We start from the raw sequence: 20265 nt of genomic DNA on the forward strand, positions 1-20265 counted from the left end.
GGCCTTTCGGTGTTTCCTAGTCCTGTGGTGGAGCTGCAGGAGGTGCCTGTTGTGTCTTGCCCGCTCTCACAGCAGCCGGGGCCTTCTTATCTGCTCCCGAACACGGAGGAATGTATGCCTCTCGGCCCCAGTCCTGGCTCCATGCCCAGACAAGCTGAAGAGGAGGGGGCACCTCCCGGTCCCAGCCCTGGCTCCATGCCCAAGCAGGCTGCAGAGGAGGGAGCACCCCTCGGCCCCAGCCCTGGCTCCATGCCCAGGCAAACGGAGCAGCTAGACCCCTCCCCCTTCTCCACAGCATGTGAGCCTGAGGAAAGTTTATTTCCAACAGCTGCTGATTGGAGTGACCCTCGCATCAGAAGACTGGATAGGCGGAGGCAACAGAAGGAAGGGAGGGGCAGGCCTTAATGAGTGCTGAGTCATGGAGCCACACCCCATGGCCTATATAAAGGATCTGCTTTCTGGCAGTCTCTGAGTCAGGCAAAGTTGAACTTATCTTGCTGAAGTCACTTTCTGGTCTCCTGCCTGCTCTGAGGACTTTGCTAGGACTTTGGGCAGAGCTGCAGAGGCAAGCCTGATTCGGATTTCCCTGACCCGGTCGTCAGCGGAGGAGTGGGACACGACAGTGCCAGTCTCGATTCCTGGCATGCTTGACACAATGCCACCCACTCTGCTATATCTCTATCTATATTTGGCCACCACAGATAACTATGAGCCAAAGCCTTCATCCTTACGATTCCAGGGTGGCCTTCATATAGAGTCTCTAATAATGATTTCCTTAGCCTTGAGGGTATCACTACGCAATTACCCCACCATAGGCAACCCTTCTGCACTGAAAGTTTGTATTGCTTTGCCTGGAATGGCTTAAACTCTAAACTCCCTGACTCTTTAGGCCATCCCCTCCATACCCAGTTTAATACTTGCATGATTGTTCGATCTTTTCTCAACTGGGTCGCCACTTCCGTGGCTGTAACTGGTATGGATGGCATGGTCTTAATCAGCAGTACTGATGTTGCTGGAGCCGGATGCTCCACTAGATTAGGTAATGGAAATCGGCTTAGGCCACCAGCATGGCCCAGTTTCATGCTGTATAAGTCAATAACTATATGCTGCTAAAAGCTCTGTCCCACGCATCATTCTTGGGGACACTGCCTGCGGTGTTTGCCGTTCCCCCGCAATTAGTCCCAACAGTGCCTTATGATCTGCCACTAAATCAAATTTCCTTCCATAAACATATTCATAGAATCTCTTTATCCCAGCAACCTCAGCCAATGCCTCTTTATCAAGTTGGCTATAATTTCTTTTGGCTGATGATAGCATCCTAGAAAAGAACGCTATTGGGGCCTCACAATTGACTGGAAGGCAGTGACTTAAGACTCCCCCGACTCCAAATGGGGATGCATCACACGTCAGGACTATAGGCAGGCATTCGTTAAACTGAACTAGGACACTATCCGAGGAAATTATTCTTCACCTCCACAAATGCAGCTGCTTCTCTGTGCCCCCATACCCACAGCACCTTTTTTTTCAACAGTTGATGTAGTGGTTCAGCGACAGATGCCTTTTGTCACAAAAACACACTATAGAAATTGAGGAGCCCTAAGAAGGCCTGAAGTTCCATCTTATTCTTTGGGTTGGTGCAGCATGTATTGTTTGTACTTTCTCCTTGGTGGGATGCAATCCAGATGCATCAACCAGGTATCCCAGGAACTCAACTTGATTTACTGCTACTTTACACTTTTCTTCTTTTACCTTTCACCCAGCCTCTTGACATCTTTGTAAAACTAGATGTAGTCGTTCAAATAATTCAATTTTACTGGTAGCAGAGATGAGCACGTTGTAAAAATAGAGAACAACCCTAGGGATGATATATAACAAATGTTCCATCAAACTTTGAAACAACCCTGGGGCCCTGCTTTCCCCAAACTAAGCGGCAGCAACGGAATGCCCCCGATGCGTTATGATGGTTTGTGCTTGAGCAGTGGCGTCATCCATGGGGAGCTGCTGATAAGCTTGGGCAACATCTAACTTGCGAATATCTTGCTCCCCCCCCCCCAGCGAATGTAACAAATGCTGCATCACTGGTAACAGATAAGCATTATGTTGAAGAGTCCTATTCAAAATACATTTATAACCCTTACAAATTCGGACTGACCCATCTGGTTTCACTAGCGTCACGATAGGGATCTCCCACTTGGCGTGGTCCACCTGTTCCAGTATGCCTTGCTGAATCAATTTATCTAGTTGTTCATCAACCTTCGGCTTTAATGCAAATGGCACCCTCCTTGGTTTCATTCTTATTGGTGCCATCTTGGGTTCCAAACTGAAAGATATCGGGGTACCACTTTATTCTCCCAACTTTCCATCAAACACGTCGGCAAATTCTTTACTAAACTCTCCAATAGTTTCTCCTAGGATTTTATGAACCCCGGTGATCTCTAACCCCAAAGCTGCAAACCAATCCAGTCCCAGGAGGTTAGGCAGTGCATCTTCTAGAACAATCAATTTAAGTGGCCCAGAGAAGTCTTTATATTCTACATGGACCGTTCCACGTACCCTTAATGGGGATGTTATTTCCTTGATAGTCTCTCAAACGTATATGGCTATGCATAAGCTTCCGCTTGGCTCTGTGTGACACCAATCTCTGTAAGGTCTGCCAGGATAAGATTGTTGTTGCTGACCCTGTATCCACTTCCATCTGGCAGGGTGATCCTGCAATACGGATGGTAATGTAAACTTTACTGCTTCCCGGAATCCCGGTTTCATTGCTCACCCTCTCTGAATGACAGCCATCCATGTTAATAGTAAAACACTCCTCTGGGGTTCTTACTCTCAGTGGGCCCCACTTTCCCCTCCCATTACGAATTTAAGTCTGTCCTGTTTGGGTGGGCAGGCAACGCGGCACAGCAAACTTGTGCTAGGTGACCCTTCTTCCCACACCATCTACAAATGGTGTTTTTATGGCGACATGTAGCTGTCGTGTCCCCCTCCCCCTCCGATGACCGGGTCTAGGAAGTCCGTATCAAATGTGGCAACGAAGCCTCTGCAGCTTGTCAAATTCCTTCGAGGTTTATCAGGGCAAGCAGGAGTCCAAGTTGTGACTTCAGCGATAGAGTCCGATAGCAGCAAACTAGATGAGATTTGACTCAAGGTTGGAATGCCACAAGCAGGTCCTTTATATAGGCTGTGGGGTGTGGCTCTATGACTCAGCATTTATCCAGGCCTGCCCCTCCCTTCCTTCTGCTGGCGTCGCCTCTCAGATCTCCAGAAGCGAGGATCCTCCCACTTTGAATTGTCTTCAGCTGGAACTGCTGTCAGTAATTCCAGCACCTGGCTGGCTTCCTGCTCACACGCTGTAGGAGTGAGGTTTATCAGGTTTGTTTGTTCATTCCTGGAATCCTCTCCGGGCATGGGGCCAGGGCCGGGGGCTGGAGGCATGACAGGCTGTTCATCTTCATTATCAGACTCTGAGTCTGATAACAGGCCCGGGTGTAGACGGGAGGGGCCCGGCTGAGGAGAGGAGGGAGGACGAGGCACAACAGTAGCTCTCGTGTGATTTCCACTGCACCCTATACACGAGGAGGACCGATCCATGGTCAATCTGCGATCCTTACTGGCTGCCCTCAACTGATGGACATCATCATGATTATCTTCCTCAACTTCAGTGTCCTCCCATAATTCCACCTCTCCCCAATAGACGGTTGCCCCCCTTCTAGCTGCCAGAGGGCTGCCTGACTTCTGTACTCTTCCGTCAATCTATTTGATGATTCAGCGGCTTGTGCCTCCTCTACTGCTGTCTATAGTGTTAACGTTGGTTTCACCAATAATTGTCTCTGTAATCAAACATCCCGAACCCCACAGACCAATCTGACTCGAAGGGCTTCATCTAGGTTGCTAAATAGCTGCTTTCCAGAGGGCTGCCATGTTACAACTGATAGACTCACCCTCCACCTGGTCCCTATGGTAAAAAGCATGTATTCTATCAACGCAAGATGGTCGGGGAGCATAATGTTCCTGCAATTTGCTTAATATTATGTACCAAGGAACCTTCTGAAGGTGTTGGGGTGCAATGAGAGCCCTCGCTGTCTCAAACACTTCTTTTCCACAAATGCTCAAGAAAAGTGCTCGTTTACGATTGTCTGTGATATTTGTATAGTCATTAGCTTCCATTATACAGTCAAAAAGGATTAAATAAGAATCCCACATCTGTGTTTCAGGATCAAATGTTGCAAACTGTGGTGAGTTAGCCATTCTCTTTCCAAAACAAACAGTTGTCACTCATGCAGGCCCCTTTTATCTCTACAACCTCTCTGTTCTGTTTCCCTCCCCCCAATACTCCCAGCAAAGAGTCAGTCAGAGGCCTCCTTTTCTAATTTATTTACATAGATTAGATGTCCTGGCCACGTCTACCCACGGGCCTGCCACGTTTCTGGAGATAACGAGGAAATTATAGATAAGGCCAGAATTACTCACGAATATACTCTTCCCTCCATTGATACAGTTTGCCCGCGCAAATTCATTGCTTTGTCCAAGACAAAAAACCAGGAAATCCCGCCTCCTATTTATAGTCTCTGCAGATGTCACTGCATGACAATCATTACTTGGCTTTATCCCAACGCTGCTTCTGCTGCGCGCGCCGGTCATGTCTGCGCAGTCTTGCATCACTCCAAAACTGTTCTTGGGGCGTTGCCAAATCAGAAGAAGGCTCCAGAGAATCAGGCCTTGCCGGCCCCTCCTCCTCCCTTTGAGTGGGTGCCAGGGAGGGAGAGGGCTCAAGAGAAGCAGGGCTTGCCAGGTCTTCTCCCTCACTTTCTGAATCATCCGAGTCCAGGAGTCCGGGTCCAGGAACCTGGGTCACAACACTCTCCCTCTTCATTGCCAATGGAATGTTGTGGGTGGGAACACAGATGAAGAGCCAGACTTCCAGCAGGTACATTTATTTTAGATAAGGATTCATTATAAAGCAACATTCAGTTCCCTACTGACAGCCCCTTTTTATAGGAAACTGTCAGCCTTTAACCTGGCAGAGGTTGACTCCGAAGCACCTCACTTGTGGGGTGCCGCAGGGGTCGATTCTCTCGCCCCTCCTGTTCAACATCTATATGAAACCGCTGGGTGAGATCATCAGTGGTTTCGGTGTGAGGTACCAACTGTACGCTGATGATACTCAGCTGTACTTTTCCACACCGGGCCACCCCAACAAAGCCATTGAAGTGCTGTCCCGGTGTTTGGAAGCCGTACGGGTCTGGATGGGGAGAAACAGGCTCAAGCTCAATCTCTCCAAGACAGAGTGGCTGTGGATGCCGGCACCCCGGTACAGTCAGCTGCAACCGCGGCTGACTGTTGGGGGCGAGTCATTGGCCCCAATGGAAAGATTGCGCAACTTGGGCGTTCTCCTGGATGGACGGCTGTCCTTTGAAGACCATTTGACGGCCGTCTCCAGGAGAGCTTTTTACCAGGTTCGCCTGGTTCGTCAGTTGCGCCCCTTCCTGGACCGGGATGCCCTATGCACGGTCACTCATGCTCTCGTGACATCTCGCCTGGATTACTGCAATGCTCTCTACATGGGGCTTCCCTTGAAGAGCAGCTGGAGGCTCCAGTTAGTCCAGAATGCAGCTGCGCGGGTGATAGAGGGAGCCCCTCGTGGCTCCCATGTGACACCACTCCTGCGCAGACTGCACTGGCTACCTGTGGCCTTCCGAGTGCGCTTCAAGGTTTTGGTAACTATCTCCAAAGCGCTCATGGCTTAGGGCCGGGTTACTTACGGGACCGTCTGCTGCCACCGATTGCCTCCCACCGACCCGTGCACTCTCACAGGAAGGGACTCCTTAGGGTGCCGTCCGCCAGGCAGTGCCGACTGGCGACACCCAGGGGAAGGGCCTTCTCTGTGGGGGCTCCCACCCTCTGGAATGAATTCCCTCCAGGACTCCGCCAACTTCCTGACCTTCGAACCTTTCACCGCGAGCTTAAAACACATCTATTTATCTGTGCAGGACTGAACTAGAATTTTAATTTTAAATTTAGTTTTAATGGGGTTTTATTATTTTAATTGTAATTTTAAATTTCGGCCTAATTCAATAAGTTTTTTAATCAGTGTTTTATCTTGTATTATATTTGTATTTTTATCGGGCTGTAAACCGCCCTGAGTCCCTCGGGAGATAGGGCGGTATAAAAATTTGATTAAATAAATAAATAAATAAATAAATAAATAAATAAATAAACCAATAACTTTAAAATAAGTCCCGCACTTGTGCAGCAGAAGAAAAGCCTCTGCTCACACCTGCGTGGACATAACAGATTCCTTTTTATTTTTTGCCATATTTATAATAGGCCATTTCTAATTTGGTGTCTTTGGAAGTAGCTGTGTATTTTATTTTTCCCATCCCAGATGAAACCATGCCAGCCTAATTGTCCATCTATTGTTAAGATTCTTTCATTCTTTAGATTTATCCAATCTCTTATCCAAGTGAGAGTGTCTGCCAGATAATAAAGCTCCCAATCTGGGACTACAAAGCCTCCTTCCTCCCTACTGTCCTGTAATAATTTTAATTTGAAGTGTGGTTTTTTTCCCTAGCCAAATGAATTGTGTTGTCAGTTTACTAAATTCTGTAAAAAAAATAAATCCTAAATTCCTAAAAACCACCAAAATCATGCAGATTGACAGGTTTGTCTAGGTAAAACAAAAGACAGTTCAAATGTGTGTGTTGATAAGCCAACGCATTTATTCAGCTGAATAAAGATGGGTCCCTCCTAAGAAGGAAAGAATCCTGAGCATAGTGCCAGGCAGATATTTATACATTTCTTTGCTTTCGCTTCACTATATAAGAGGCAGCTGGCACACGAAAGATGAGGTATAGAAATATAGAAATTATAAAAATTATAAAGATAGCCAAGCATGCCTTCTGTGATTTTGATCACGTGCTTAACCCACAGGTTAGTGGTTTCCTGTGAATATTTCCATGGCCTCAGAAGCCTGTTGAACTTCAGCCTTGCCATCTCAACATATGAGCAATCATCAAATTGATCAAATTCCTGATTAATTTTAGCGCAGAAGGTTTGACTAACTATTTTGAGATATTTTTCAGGCTTGAAAGACATGGATTTTTTCCATATTGTAGGTGTATTTTTATTTCTCTGAGTGTATTTATCTGCAAATGTATAAATTCTCCCCAGGACTTCTATTATTTTATATATCAGGACATAGTAAAAATCAGTTGGTCCTTAGATGTTCTTACCTTGGTATCCTTCAGTCTCAAAAAACTATGGTATCGTGCTCTGAAAAGAGGTCCTAAAGCAGCATCTTAGTGTGACTAAAAAGGCCAATTTGAGAGTGGCAATCCCTTCCACACTGAGAGCAGATACATTCTGTCCCCTGCCCAGCCCCCCGATTTTGCTGGTTCTGGGACTGCATCTTTGCCTCAGCCTGCCGAACAAATGTCTCTTCGAATTGGAGAATGCCATGCTGCGTCTTTAGCCTCCAAGCTGAATGATTGGAGGTCAAGGTTTCCCAGATAGTAATGTCCATTCCCAAAGCCTTTAGATCACTCTTGACCATACCAGTAGTTCCAAGACTGCGCTATTTGGAACTTTGTCATGCCAGGTGATGCCAAGAATATGTCGGAGACAGCACATATGAAAGGTGTTCAACTTTCTCACCTGGCGTACGTAGAAGTTCTTAAAAGTAGGTAAATACAACTGTAGATGAAAAACAACATATGACATAATTTGTCTTATAAAAAGAAAGCCAAAAGTCACATGTAAAAAATTGTATGATTCAATAATTTATAGAACCACCATTAGCAGCAACAACTAGAAGTAATTCTTTTCTGTGTTACTTTCATTTCATTTCATTTATTAAATTTCTATACCGCCCTTCTCCCGAAGGACTCAGGGCGGTTTACAGCCAACATAAAACAACATTTATAAACAAACTTAAAAAACAGTATAAAAATCTAAATTCAATTTGGCTAGTACCAATTAAAAATTATGCTAAAAAACAGTGATAAAACCCCATATAAAACAATAGTATCTTAGGCCAACCCTGCACGGTGAAATAAAAAAGTCTTGAGCTCGCGACGGAAGGTCCGGAGGTTGGGTAGTAGTCGTAACCCCAGAGGAAGCTCGTTCCAGAGGGTGGGTGCCCCCACAGAGAAGGCTCTTCCCCTGGGGGTCGCCAGCCGGCATTGTTTGGCTGACGGCACCCTGAGGAGACCCTCTCTGTGGGAGCGCACAGGTCGGTGGGAGGCTATCGGTGGCAGCAGGTGGTCCCGTACTTTATCAGTCTCTTATAGTGTTGCGGAGAAATTTTGGCTCACTCTTTTTTACAACATTGCTTCAATTCATTGAGGTTTGTGGGTGTGTTTTTATGCACAACTCTTTTGAGGTCCCACCAATCGGGTTGAGGTCTGGACTTTGACAGCCATGGCAACATCTTGATTCTTTTCTTTTCCAGTCATTCTGTTGTAGATTTGCTGATGTGTTTTGCGACCATTGTCCTGTTGCATAATCCTATGTCACCCAAGCTTTAACTATTGGACAGATGGTCTCATTTTTTACTAGAATACTTTGGTATATAGAGGAGTTCATGGTCAATTTAAAGAATGCAAGGTGTCCAGGTCCTGTTGCTGCAAAATAAGCTCAAATCATTACCCCTCCACCATCTCTATTAGACCTGATGGACTATGTGCATACTTCTTAAAAAAGGTTTCCACTGCAATTGCAGAACTCTAAGCATAATTCTTGAAAAATCTTTCAGTACCAGCACCTTGCCCTACCAATGGTCACAAGCCAAGGTCATACCTATCTTCAAAAGAGGTGGATGACCTCTGGAGGGCCAGGGACAGGGGCTGTTCCTCTGCCTTGGTCCTATTAGATCTTTCAGCGGCTTTTGATACCATCGACCATGGTATCCTGCTGCGCCGGTTGGAGGGATTGGGAGTGGGAGGCACCGTTTATCGGTGGTTCTCCTCCTATCTCTCTGACCGGCCGCAGTCGGTGTTGACAGGGGGGCAGAGGTCGTCCTCGAGGGGCCTCACTTGTGGGGTACCCCAGGGGTCGATTCTCTCGCCTACCCTGTTCAACATCTACATGAAGCTGCTGGGCGAGGTCATCAGTGGGTTCGGGGTGAGTTATCATCTGTATGCTGATGACACTCAGCTGTACTTTTCCACCCCGGACCACCCCAACGAAGCGGTCGAAGTGCTGTCCCGTGCCTGGAAGCCGACGGGTCTGGATGGGGAGAAACAGACTCAAGCTCAATCCTCCAAGACGGAGTGGCTGTGATTCCGGCACGGTACAGTCAGCTGCATCCGCAGCTGACTGTTGGGGCGAGTTAGTGGCCCCAAAGGAGGTGGTTCGCAACTTGGGCGCCTCCTGGATGGCCGGCTGTCCTTGAGGAACATCTGGCAGCCGTCACCAGGAGGGCTTTTACCAAGTTCGCTTGGTTCACCAGTTGCGCCCTTCCTTGACCGGGATGCCTTATGCACGGTCACCACGCCTGGTTACGCCTCGCTGGATTATTGCAATGCTCTCTACATGGGGCTGCCCTTGAGGTGCACCCGGAGGCTGCAGTTAGTCCAGAATGCAGCTGCGCTGAGTGGTAATGGGAGCCGCCGAGGCTCCCACGTAACACCACTGCCCGTAGTTTGCACTGGCTTCCTGTGGTCTTCGGTGCGCTTCAAGATCCTGGTTACCACCTTTAAAGCGCCCATGGCTTAGGACCCGGTACTTACGAGACCGCCTGCTGTTACCAGATGCCTCCCATCGACCAGACGCCTCACAGAGAGGGTTTTCTCAGGGTGCCGTCCGCCAAACAATGTCGGCTGGCGGCTCCCAGGGGTAGGGCCTTCTCTGTGGGAGCACCGACGCTCTGGAACGAACTCCCCCCGGCTTACGTCAAGTTCCTGATCTTCGGACCTTCCGTCGTGAGCTAAAAACATACTTATTTACTCAAGCAGGACTGGCATAAATAGTTGATTTTAAATTGGGGTTTTAGAGATTTTAAACATTTGTAAATTTTTTAAAATTTTTAAATTACCGGCCATTTATTAATAGTTTCTTTTAATTTCTTTTAATTGTATATACTCTGTATTTTATTTCGGCTGTACACCGCCCTGAGTCCTTCGGGAGAAGGGCGGTATAAAAGTTTAATAAAATAAATAAATAAATAAATAAAAAGGGAGACCCTAGCCTAGTTGAAAATTACAGACCAATCTCTTTATGTTGCCTCACCTGCAAAGTCATGGAATCAATCATTAACCAATCTATTACCCTCCACCTAGAGACAAACAACCTACTTTCTATCAAACAGTTTGGTTTCAGAAAAAAAATATCCTGTAATCTACAACTACTACATTGCAAAAACATATGGACTACACATCTCGATCAGGGCAAAGCAATAGACGCAGTTGTCATAGACTTCTGTAAAGCTTTTGATTCAGTGGTAAATGACAAATTACTTCTAAAACTAAAATCCTATGGTATTTCTGGACTCCTACATAAATGGATAACTGCCTTCCTGTCAAACAGATAACAAGTGATCAAAATAGGAAGCGCTCTATCAAATCCTCTACCTGTTAATAGTGGTGTTCCCCAAGGCAGTGTTTTAGGTCCAACTCTCTTCATACTTTACATAAATGACCATTGCAATCATATTAAAAGCAACTGTGTTCTCTTCGCTGACAATGTTAAACTATTCAACACTACAGACAATGCAACTACCCTTCAAAAAGACCTTGACTATGTGTCAGATTGGTCTAACAAGTGGCAACTTCAAATCTCAACCAACAAATGCTGTCTTGCACATTGGCAAAAAAAAAATGAAACATAAAATACATATTAGATGGACATGACCTTATAGATCACCGTCACTCTGTCAAGGACCTTGGAGTACTCATTTCTAAAGATCTAAGTGCCAGAGCCCACTGTAACAACATTGCCAAAAAGGCACTAAGAGTTGTTAACCTAACCTTGCGTAGCTTTTTCTCTGGTAATATTGTACTACTAACTAGAACACACAAAACATTTGCTAGACCAATTCCTGAATACAGCTCATCTGTCTGGAACCCGCATCAGACATAAATACAATCGAGAGAGTCCAGAGATATTTCACAAGAAGAGTCCTTCTCTGCTCACAATAAAATACCTTATGCCACCAGAATCCAAATTTTGTGCTTAGACAACTTAGAACTACGCCGACTTCAGTCTGACTTAAGCATAGTACATAAAATTATCTACCACAATGTCCTATCAGTCAATGACTACTTCAGCTTCAACCACAACAATACACGACCAAATAATAGATACAAACTCAAGGTAAACCGCTCCAAACTCGATTGCAGAAAATATGACTTCAGTAACAGAGTGGTCAATGCCTGGAATGCACTACCTGGCTCTCTAGTTTCTTCCCCAAACCCCCAAAACTTTAAGCTTAAACAGTCTACTGTTGACTTCACCCCATTTCTAAGAGGTCTGTAAGGGACGTGCATAAGTGCACCTGCGTGCCTACCATCCCTCTCCTAATATTCCTTTTTACTTACTCTTTTCGTGTATCCAAATTATTTTAAACTTTTACCTGTTATGTTATATATGATTGACAAATAAATAAATAAAAAGTTAACCATTTTTGGCTCTGTCTAAATTCCTTGCTGATGGCCGGAAAGTGACAGGCACTTTATTTGCAGTACTTGGCTGCTACTTCACCTCTTTATACAATGGAAGCAGTGATAAATATCCTAATGGTGAGAACAATTAACCAGCAGAACGGCTGCCCTTCAGACATTGTGGTGCTCCATCACTGGGGGCTTTTCATAAGAGATGTAATAGCCACTTCTCCGAAATGGTATAAGGTCTCCTGGTTGACCAGGGCTTGCATTAGAAGTCCTGCAAGGTCCCTTCCAATTCTGTTATTCTCTTCTCTTCTGTTCCAATAATATTTATGATACCCGGATAAGTAAAACCATAGAAATCAAAGAGGGTGTAGTATCTTTTTCACTTGAATGTGAAAACAACCTTTTGCACTGCTAAGAATTTGTGATTGACCCAGTCAACAAGTGAATTTCTTCATTGAATGGATATTCAAACTTGGATCTGGGTAGTCTTCCATGTGTCATGATTAATGTAGGAGCTTATTGGAGGATTGTGGCATGTTTGCTTTTTCATTGTAATGTAAACGTTTTTCTTTTTTTCTCATCTTCTGCAGCCATTTTATGCACAATTAAAGATACACCTTTTTTTTAATCTTATAGACAAAGATGATGGCAATGAAGAGCACTCTGGACAATTGAGGATAACAAGCAACATTGAACAGCAAAGCAAGTCAGTCCACAAATCAAAATATTTCCCATTTTCTTCAGAGAGCCACACAATTCTTCACCTCCCTCAACAGGTGAGAGAGAAAATCAAGAAGAGATTTCTAGCTGGGAAAAGTAATGTGTGAAATTCAAGCATATATTACATGAAAAGTCAAGGGAGATTATTCTTCCATTGGGCAAAAGACGGAAATATCTGGAAGATACTGGGGAGGAAAAGCTCAATTGGAAAGCCACATAGAGAAGACAGAGTTGCAGGCGTCATTCTGGGAGGAAGAAAACAGCTTGAATCAAAGCACCGCTAAACAAGGGATCATCCATATTTTGGACCTCCTCAGGAATATGAATTGTGGAAAAGCTCCATAGATATGCCTATTGTGGGAAAGATACAAGTTGCAAATCACAGCTGATTATGCCTGAGAGGATCAAGACTGGAGAAAAGCCATACAATACTCTAAATGTGGCAAAACCTCTGATCAGAACACCTCCATTGTGGTTCTTGGAAGGACCCACACAGGAGAGAAGCCCTACAAGTGCTCCCAATGCAGTAAATGCTTTAGCAAGCATGGCAACGTGGACTCACACCAAGGAGAAACCGTTTGAATGTCCTGACTGTGGGAAAAGTTTCAGTAAAAATTCCAACCTGGTGACACACCAGAGGATTCATACAGGAGAGAAACCCTTTGAATGTCCTGATTGTCAGAAAAGTTTCAGTACCAATTCCAGTCTGGTGATACACCAGAGGGTTCACACAGGAGAGAAACCCTTTGAATGTCCTGACTGTGGGAATAGTTTTAGTCGACATTCTCACCTTGTTTCACACCAGAGTATTCATACAGGAGAGAAACCCTTTGAATGTCCTGATTGTGGTAAAAGTTTCAGTACCAATTCTAACTTGGTGAAACACCAGAGGACTCACACAGGAGAGAAACCCTTTGTGTGTCCTGATTGTGGTAAATGTTTCAGTCACAATTTCACTCTAGTGAAACACCAGAGGACTCACACAGGAGAGAAACCCTTAGTGTGTCCTGATTGTGGTAAATGTTTCAGTCACAATTTCACTCTGGTGAAACACCAGAGGACTCACACAGGAGAGAAGTGGTATGAGTGTCCTGATTGTGGCAAAAGTTTTAGTAAGAATTCCAGCCTCGTGACACACCAGAGGATTCACACAGGAGAGAAACCCTTTAAATGTAATGATTGTGGTAAAAGTTTCAGTACCAATTTCAGCCTTGTGATACATCAGAGGATTCACACAGGAGAGAAACCCTTTGAATGTCCTTACTGTGGGAAAGGTTTTATTCAGAGTTCCAGCCTCGTGATACACCAGAGGATTCATACAGGAGAGAAACCCTTTGAATGCCCTGATTGTGGTAAAAGTTTCAGTACCAATTTCACCCTGGTGATACACCAGAGGACTCACACAGGAGAGAATCCCTTTGTGTGTCCTGATTGTGGTAAAGGTTTCAGTCAGAATTCCACCCTGGTGAAACACCAGAGGACTCACACAGGAGAGAAACCGTTTGAATGTCCTGACTGTGGGAAAAGTTTCAGTCAGAATTCCAGCCTTGTGACACACCAGAGGATTCACACAGGAGAGAAACCCTTTGAATGTCCTGATTGTGGGAAAAGTTTCAGTACCAATTTCAGCCTCGTAACACACCAGAGGACTCACACAGGAGAGAAACCCTTTAAATGTACTGATTGTGGTAAAAGTTTCAGTACCAATTCCACCCTGGTTCAACACCAGAGGACTCATACAGGAGAGAAACCCTTTAAATGTCCTGACTGTGGGAAAAGTTTCAGTCAGAATTCCACCCTGGTTCAACACAAGAGGATTCACACAGGAGAGAAACCCTTTAAATGTCCTGACTGTGGGAAAAGTTTCCGTCAGAATTCCAACCTCATAGGCCACCAAAGGATTCACACAGGAGAGAAACCGTTTGAATGTTCTGATTGTGGGAAATGTTTCAGTCAGAATTCCAGCCTGGTTCAACAACAGAGGACTCACACAGGACGGAAACCGTATGAGTGTCCAGACTGTGGGAAAGATCTCAGTACTAGGTTTAACCTTATCAATCATGTCTTTATACACAAAGGGGAGAATCCATTTTAGTGCCCTGAGTGTAGACCATGCTTCAGGAAAGTTTCTACCCTTATCGCACCAATAAAATCTCCTGAGGCCCCAAGTGATTAGTGTAGAGAAGAGCTGAATTTCATTTCTAGTGTCCCATTGTAAGTCCAGCTGAGAAATTGACCATTTAAATTGATTAAATTAAATAGAATTTGCCTGGTTTTTTGTAGGCAAATATCTTATGGTATTAGATGAAGAAAGAAAAAGTTGGAACATATTACTTTGATAATGGGTATCTGGACTTCAGTGTAAGAAATTGCTGGATATTTATTTTTGTTGAAATTGGGCAATTATGTAAAATCTTTGGGGGTGTTATTTGTATTTGAGTATGGTGGATGATAGAAATGCTATGAGCCACGAGTCCCACCCAGGTTCAAAGTTTATCTTTTCCTAACAGTTCCAGGAATTCAGTGCACCAAACATGTCTGTTCAGATTGTGTCAAGAATGAGGCATGCAAGTCAAGGGTGGGTTCTACCGGTTCTGTGGGCGTGGCTTATTTTGTGGGCGTGGCTTGATGGTCATGTGACTGGATGTGGCTTGATGGTCATGTGACTGGGTAGGCATGGCCAACTCAATGTCACTCACGTCAAGGGGTGCCTCGCCTGGCCCCTCCCCTCCCAGCCATTCCTTGTCACACCCAGCCTCAACCTATCTATAGTTCTGCAAAAATGTTCACCTTTTTTCACCTTTATTATCTACATACTATAGATCAGGGGTCTCCAACCTTGGCCACTTTAAGACTTGTGGACTTCAACTCCCAGAATTCCTCAGCCAGGTTTGATTTGACCGTTCTAGGTTTGAAGTCCACAAGTCTTAAAGTGGCCGCGGTTGGAGACCCCTGCTATAGATGCACTTTCATGGACCACTGAAAGGAGGAAATGGCTCACATGCTTTGCCCAAGAGTGTGATAGGCAACAGGCTTTTAAGGGGCTGCCAGAAAGAAAGGGGGGCAAGGTATTTTCCAAAGCACCAGAAGGCAAAACAAGAAGCAATGGATGGAAACTGAACAAAGAGAGAAGCAACCTAAAACTAAGGAGAAACTTCCTGACAGTGTGAACCAATATAGGTTTCAGGTTTTATATTTCACATATAAAATAGCCATTTGTGTAATACAACCTGCATATTGTTCAAAACAGTCATTAGTATTATGGCTGATGTTTGAGAGCAAGCCTAAAATCCCCATTCCCTCCCCACCCCACTAATCTGTTCTGGGAAGGAATCAAACTCCCCCCTCTTCATTTCCCAAATAAAATATTTCTCGTAAGAAAAGGCTCCCACATAAGCAACGAAAAAGCAAGCTGCTAATAAGTAACCTGCTGGAATTCCACATTCCTGCCAGCTGCATAAAGGAAACTTTGTAAGCAGAAAACAGCTACTGGTGCTTAGAGAGTGGAAACCAGAAGTTAGGCTCCATTTACAAGCAGGCAGAAAACTCATTCAAGACAGGATAATTCATAATGGAAATCGCCCAAACCTTTTTAGAAACACAAAGCCTATGTTGCACAAACCCCAAAACTTCAAAAACATAGAACCATATATGAATTCCTCCTCTTATCCAGTTTGTTGTTCAGCTGACCCAGAAACAAACTGCTTCTGCAAGTAAAAACCTCCTTCGAGCAGCTGCATCAATTTAAAGCGATGGCGTCTTTTTCTTCTTCTTTGCCAAGTGATCTCCTGGCTGAGAAGCGAGTCCTAATTTTTTCATTCTAGCCGATCAGTTGGGAGGCTTCTTGGCGTCTCAATTTAAAGCGACGGTGTCTTTTTCCCCCCCCCCTCTTCTTTGTCAAGTGGGCCCTGATTTTTTCCTTCTAGCCGATCATCTGGAAGTCCGGAGGCAGCAATAGATTGAGGGCAGGGGCAGGCAGAAATGGCATTTACCGGTTTTCCAAACTACTCAGAATGTTTACTACCAGTTCACAAGAACAAGGAAGAACCGGTAGCAACCCACCATTGATGCAAGTGGAAGAAACCATATGAATAGCAAATATATTGCGGGAGGTTGAGACAGTGATAAAAGCAGTGTAAAATTTCAGATGTAAAGGCTGTTCTGCCCTGCAGGTGACCTTCATGGTTCAAGAGCCATAAGAAGCAATTCGACTGAAACATATCTGTTGCTACATATTCCTTCTCTCCCCAGATTTTATTCGATTTGTTGCTACATGCTTTAAAACGGGTTCTCCTTCATAGTAGGGATGACTTGTGATTTTATGGACACCTTCTTTTTTTGGAAACAATATGAACTCTTATGCCACTGCTGTCTTCCATGATTTTTTTTTACCTAGGAAACAAACACAGGATTTCCTACTGGTGCAACATCCATTTATTATCCTGGAAGAACTGGGCTTAACCTAGGATTTTTTTAATAGTACCTATTGTGCACCCTTTGGGATGTTCAGTTTTGTAGACAGTCTTCCCTTACCGCTTACATACCCAGTTCCTGCAACCGTTCTGCATATGTTTTAGCCTCCTGACCTCTAATCATCTTTGTTGCTCTTCTCTGCACTCTTTCTAGAGTCTCCACATCTTTTTTAGATCATGGTGATCAAAACTGAATGCAATATGCCAAGTGTGGCCTTACCAAGGCATTATAAAGTGGTATTAACACTTCACATGATCTTGATTCTATCCCTTTCTTTATGTAGCCCAGAACTGTGTTGGCTTTTTTGGCAGCTGCTGCACATTGGTGGCTCATATTTAAATGGTTGTCCACTAGGACTCCAAGATCCCTCTCATAGTTACTACTATTGAGCAAGGTACCACATATACGGTACCTTTGCATTTTGGTTTTTTTTGCCTAAATGAAGAACCTTACTTTTTTCACTGTTGAATTTCATTTTGTTAGATAGTTCAAGTCTGTCAAGATTCTTCTGTCTTTTGAGCCTATCTTCTGGAATGTTGGCTATTCTTACCAGCTTGGTGTCATCTGCAAATTTGATGAGTTCCCCATCTATCCCCTCATCCAAGTCATTGATGAAGATGTTGAAGAGTACTGGGCCTAAAACAGAGCCTTGGGGTACTCCACTGCATACTTCCCTCCATATAGATGCAGTTCCATTGAAAACTACATATTGAGTGCGATTGGTCAGCCAGTTACAAATCCATCTGGTGGTGGTGCTGTCTAACCCATATTTTTCTACTTCATCTAGTAGTAGGTTATGGTCTTCTTTATCAAATGCTTTACTGAAGCCCAAGTAAATTATATTGACGGCATTCCTCTGGTCCACTAATTTTGTCACTTTGTCAAAGAATGCAGTAAGATTAGTCTGGTATGATCTGTTTTTGACAAACCCATGTTGGCTTTTGGTTATTACTTTGTTTGCTTCTAGGTGTTTGCTGATTGATTGCTTGATTATCTTTTCCATAATCTTCCCTGGTATTGAGGTTAGGCTGATAGGTCTGTAGTTTCCTGGATCTGTTTTTTTTCCCTTTTTTGAAGATGGGAACTACATCAGCTCTTTTCCAGTCCTCTGGCAGTTCCCCTGTGTTCCAGGATCTTTGAAACATATAGTTCAGTGGTTCTGAGATCTCGTCTGCCAGTTCCTTCGGAACCTTGGGGTGTAATCCATCCGGTCCTGGTGGTTTGAACACGTCTAGGGTAGACAGGTGTTCACTTACCATTTTCTTCCCTATTTTAACTTGTGTTCCTAATCTTTTTTTTTTTTTTGCTGTGCTGTTTTTGATAGGTTGGATTGTTTTTTCCTTTTGTGTAGACAGATGCAAAAATGAGTTAAGTAGTTCTGCTTTCTCCCTGTTGCTTGTCACCTTCTTGCCACTTTATCCCAGTAATGGGATAATTTTTTTTCTTGTTTTTAACATGTTGGAAAAAGCTTTTTTTGTAATTTTTTTACAAAAGGCTTTTTTCGCAAGCCTTTGTTCATTGTGAGCCTTAGCTTTCCTCACTTCATCTTTACAGGCTCGGGTTATTTGTTGATATTCTGCCTCAGTTATTTGGCTCTCTTTCCCACTTTTTATACTTGTCCTCTTTGTCTTTCAATTTGTCAGAGAATTCTTTATGCAGCCATGCTGGTTTGTTTTGAGATCTATTATTTTTCTTCTTCATTGGTATTGTGTTAGACTGGGCTTTTATAATCTCACTTTTCAAAATTTCCCAAACTTCTTGAGTTGTTTTCGCCTTGAGGATTCTCATCCATGGAATCCTTTTCAAGCTCTCTCTAAATTTACTGAAATTAGCTCTCTTAAAGTCCAAGACTCTAGTTTGACTTTGTTCTACTACTTGTGTTTGCATAATGTTGAATTCCAATATTGCGTGCCCCCCAAAGTTCCTGTAGCTTCAACACCTTCTATCATTTCATCTCTGTTACTGAGAATTAAGTCCAATATAGCTGATTCCCTTGTTCCCTTCTCTACTTTTAGGGAAACAAAGCTGTATGCTAGGTTTGATGTTTGCTAGTTAACATATTTATAAAGGATTAACATATTGACTGTAACCTTGTTGCTTGTATCGTTATGATTTATATTGACTGTTTCCTAATATGATTTGATTGATTATTTGTACCCTATGACTATCATTAAGTGTTGAACATTATGATTCTTGACGAATGTATCTTTTCTTTTATGTACACTGAGAGCATATGCACCAAGACAAATTCCTTGTGTGTCCTATCACACTTCGCCAATAAAGAATTCTATAATATTACATATCATAACAGTGGCAAGAATAGTTTATACCCAACAGTGGAAGAGTGAAAACATACCTAAAGAAAAGGAAATAATAAAGAAAATACTTGACTGTGCAGAATGTGATAGACTTATGCTAGAACTGAAAAATAAAGGAGAGACAGACTACTATGAGATTTGGAATAGATTTTATCAATGGTTAGACTTAAGGAATTGAAGTCGGAACGAGTAAGAACAAGGAGGCATAGATTGAAACAAAAGGCAATATATTTAATATAGTATGTAAGTGTATAAGAGGTTAAGTATGTGTATATAATTAATAAGCAGTAAAGTATACTGAATACATAAGTGACTTATGTTATTCTTTATATGGTGGAGATATCGCCAAGACGGTTCCACAATGTACATTTTTTTTACATTTTTATGTACAATTTTTTTTAATAATAAATGTTTTTTTAAAAAGAATTAAAAAAGACTTTAGGCCGTCTATACAACTATAGCGGTGCAGGAGCATCTCAGAGGTTTGCTAGTGAATGTAACACAGTGGTCTGTATGGATAATCGAAAAGAAAACATAACTTACCAAAAACGGAACAGTAAATGATAGGTTACGAATGCAAATTAAAATACAGGTAATCCCCAGGTTACGAGCGTTCCCTTAGCCAACGTTTGAAGTTACACAATAAGCGCCCCCTAGCGTTTACGAACAAGTTCCAAAATTATGAATATTGTAGCACCAAGGCAGTTGTTCACACTTACAATGACCGCAGAGGCTCTGCAACATTTACCCCGCCTATCCTCCCCCAGACCAGGTCTTTACACACACTTTGCCTTTGGAGAGTCACTTACCTTGCAAAGATCTCTCTGTTGCGCTTTCTTTGCCTGCTTCATTGCTTCAGGCTTTTGCTCAATTCACAGAGAAGAGAGGCCTAACGTACTGCGAAATCATGTGAGATAAGTAGCATGAGACCTTGTGCTACTGATCTCATGTTATCTCGCACTATAGGCCTCTATTCTCTGCGAATTGAGACTAGACATTTGCAAATGGATGGAAGGCTTTGGTCCTTCAGCCCTTCCCTCCATTTGCTGTTTCCTTGCCGAAGCCTGCAGGGAGATTGCATTCCAGTAGGCTTTGACAGCAATATGCAAAACACTTTTGTTGGCACCAGCGGAGCTTGGGAGGAGCAG

The 20265-nt window shown here is 43.7% G+C and overlaps 1 protein-coding gene across 3 annotated transcripts in view; it reads left to right on the forward strand.

Moving 5' to 3' along the window:
* Positions 1–19429, forward strand: part of LOC131193480 (zinc finger protein OZF-like) — an 84455-nt gene extending 65026 nt beyond the window's left edge. For all 3 annotated transcript variants that reach the window (XM_058173687.1, XM_058173686.1, XM_058173685.1), the window contains exon 2: positions 12243–19429. In XM_058173687.1, the coding sequence (XP_058029670.1) occupies positions 12718–14421 (1704 nt within the window). In that variant the 5' untranslated portion in view covers positions 12243–12717 and the 3' untranslated portion in view covers positions 14422–19429. The remainder of the gene's footprint in view (positions 1–12242) is intronic.
* Positions 19430–20265: the final 836 nt, after the last annotated feature.

The sequence above is a fragment of the Ahaetulla prasina genome, chromosome 2 (assembly GCF_028640845.1).
Source record: "Ahaetulla prasina isolate Xishuangbanna chromosome 2, ASM2864084v1, whole genome shotgun sequence".
Taxonomy (NCBI): Eukaryota; Metazoa; Chordata; class Lepidosauria; order Squamata; family Colubridae; genus Ahaetulla; species Ahaetulla prasina.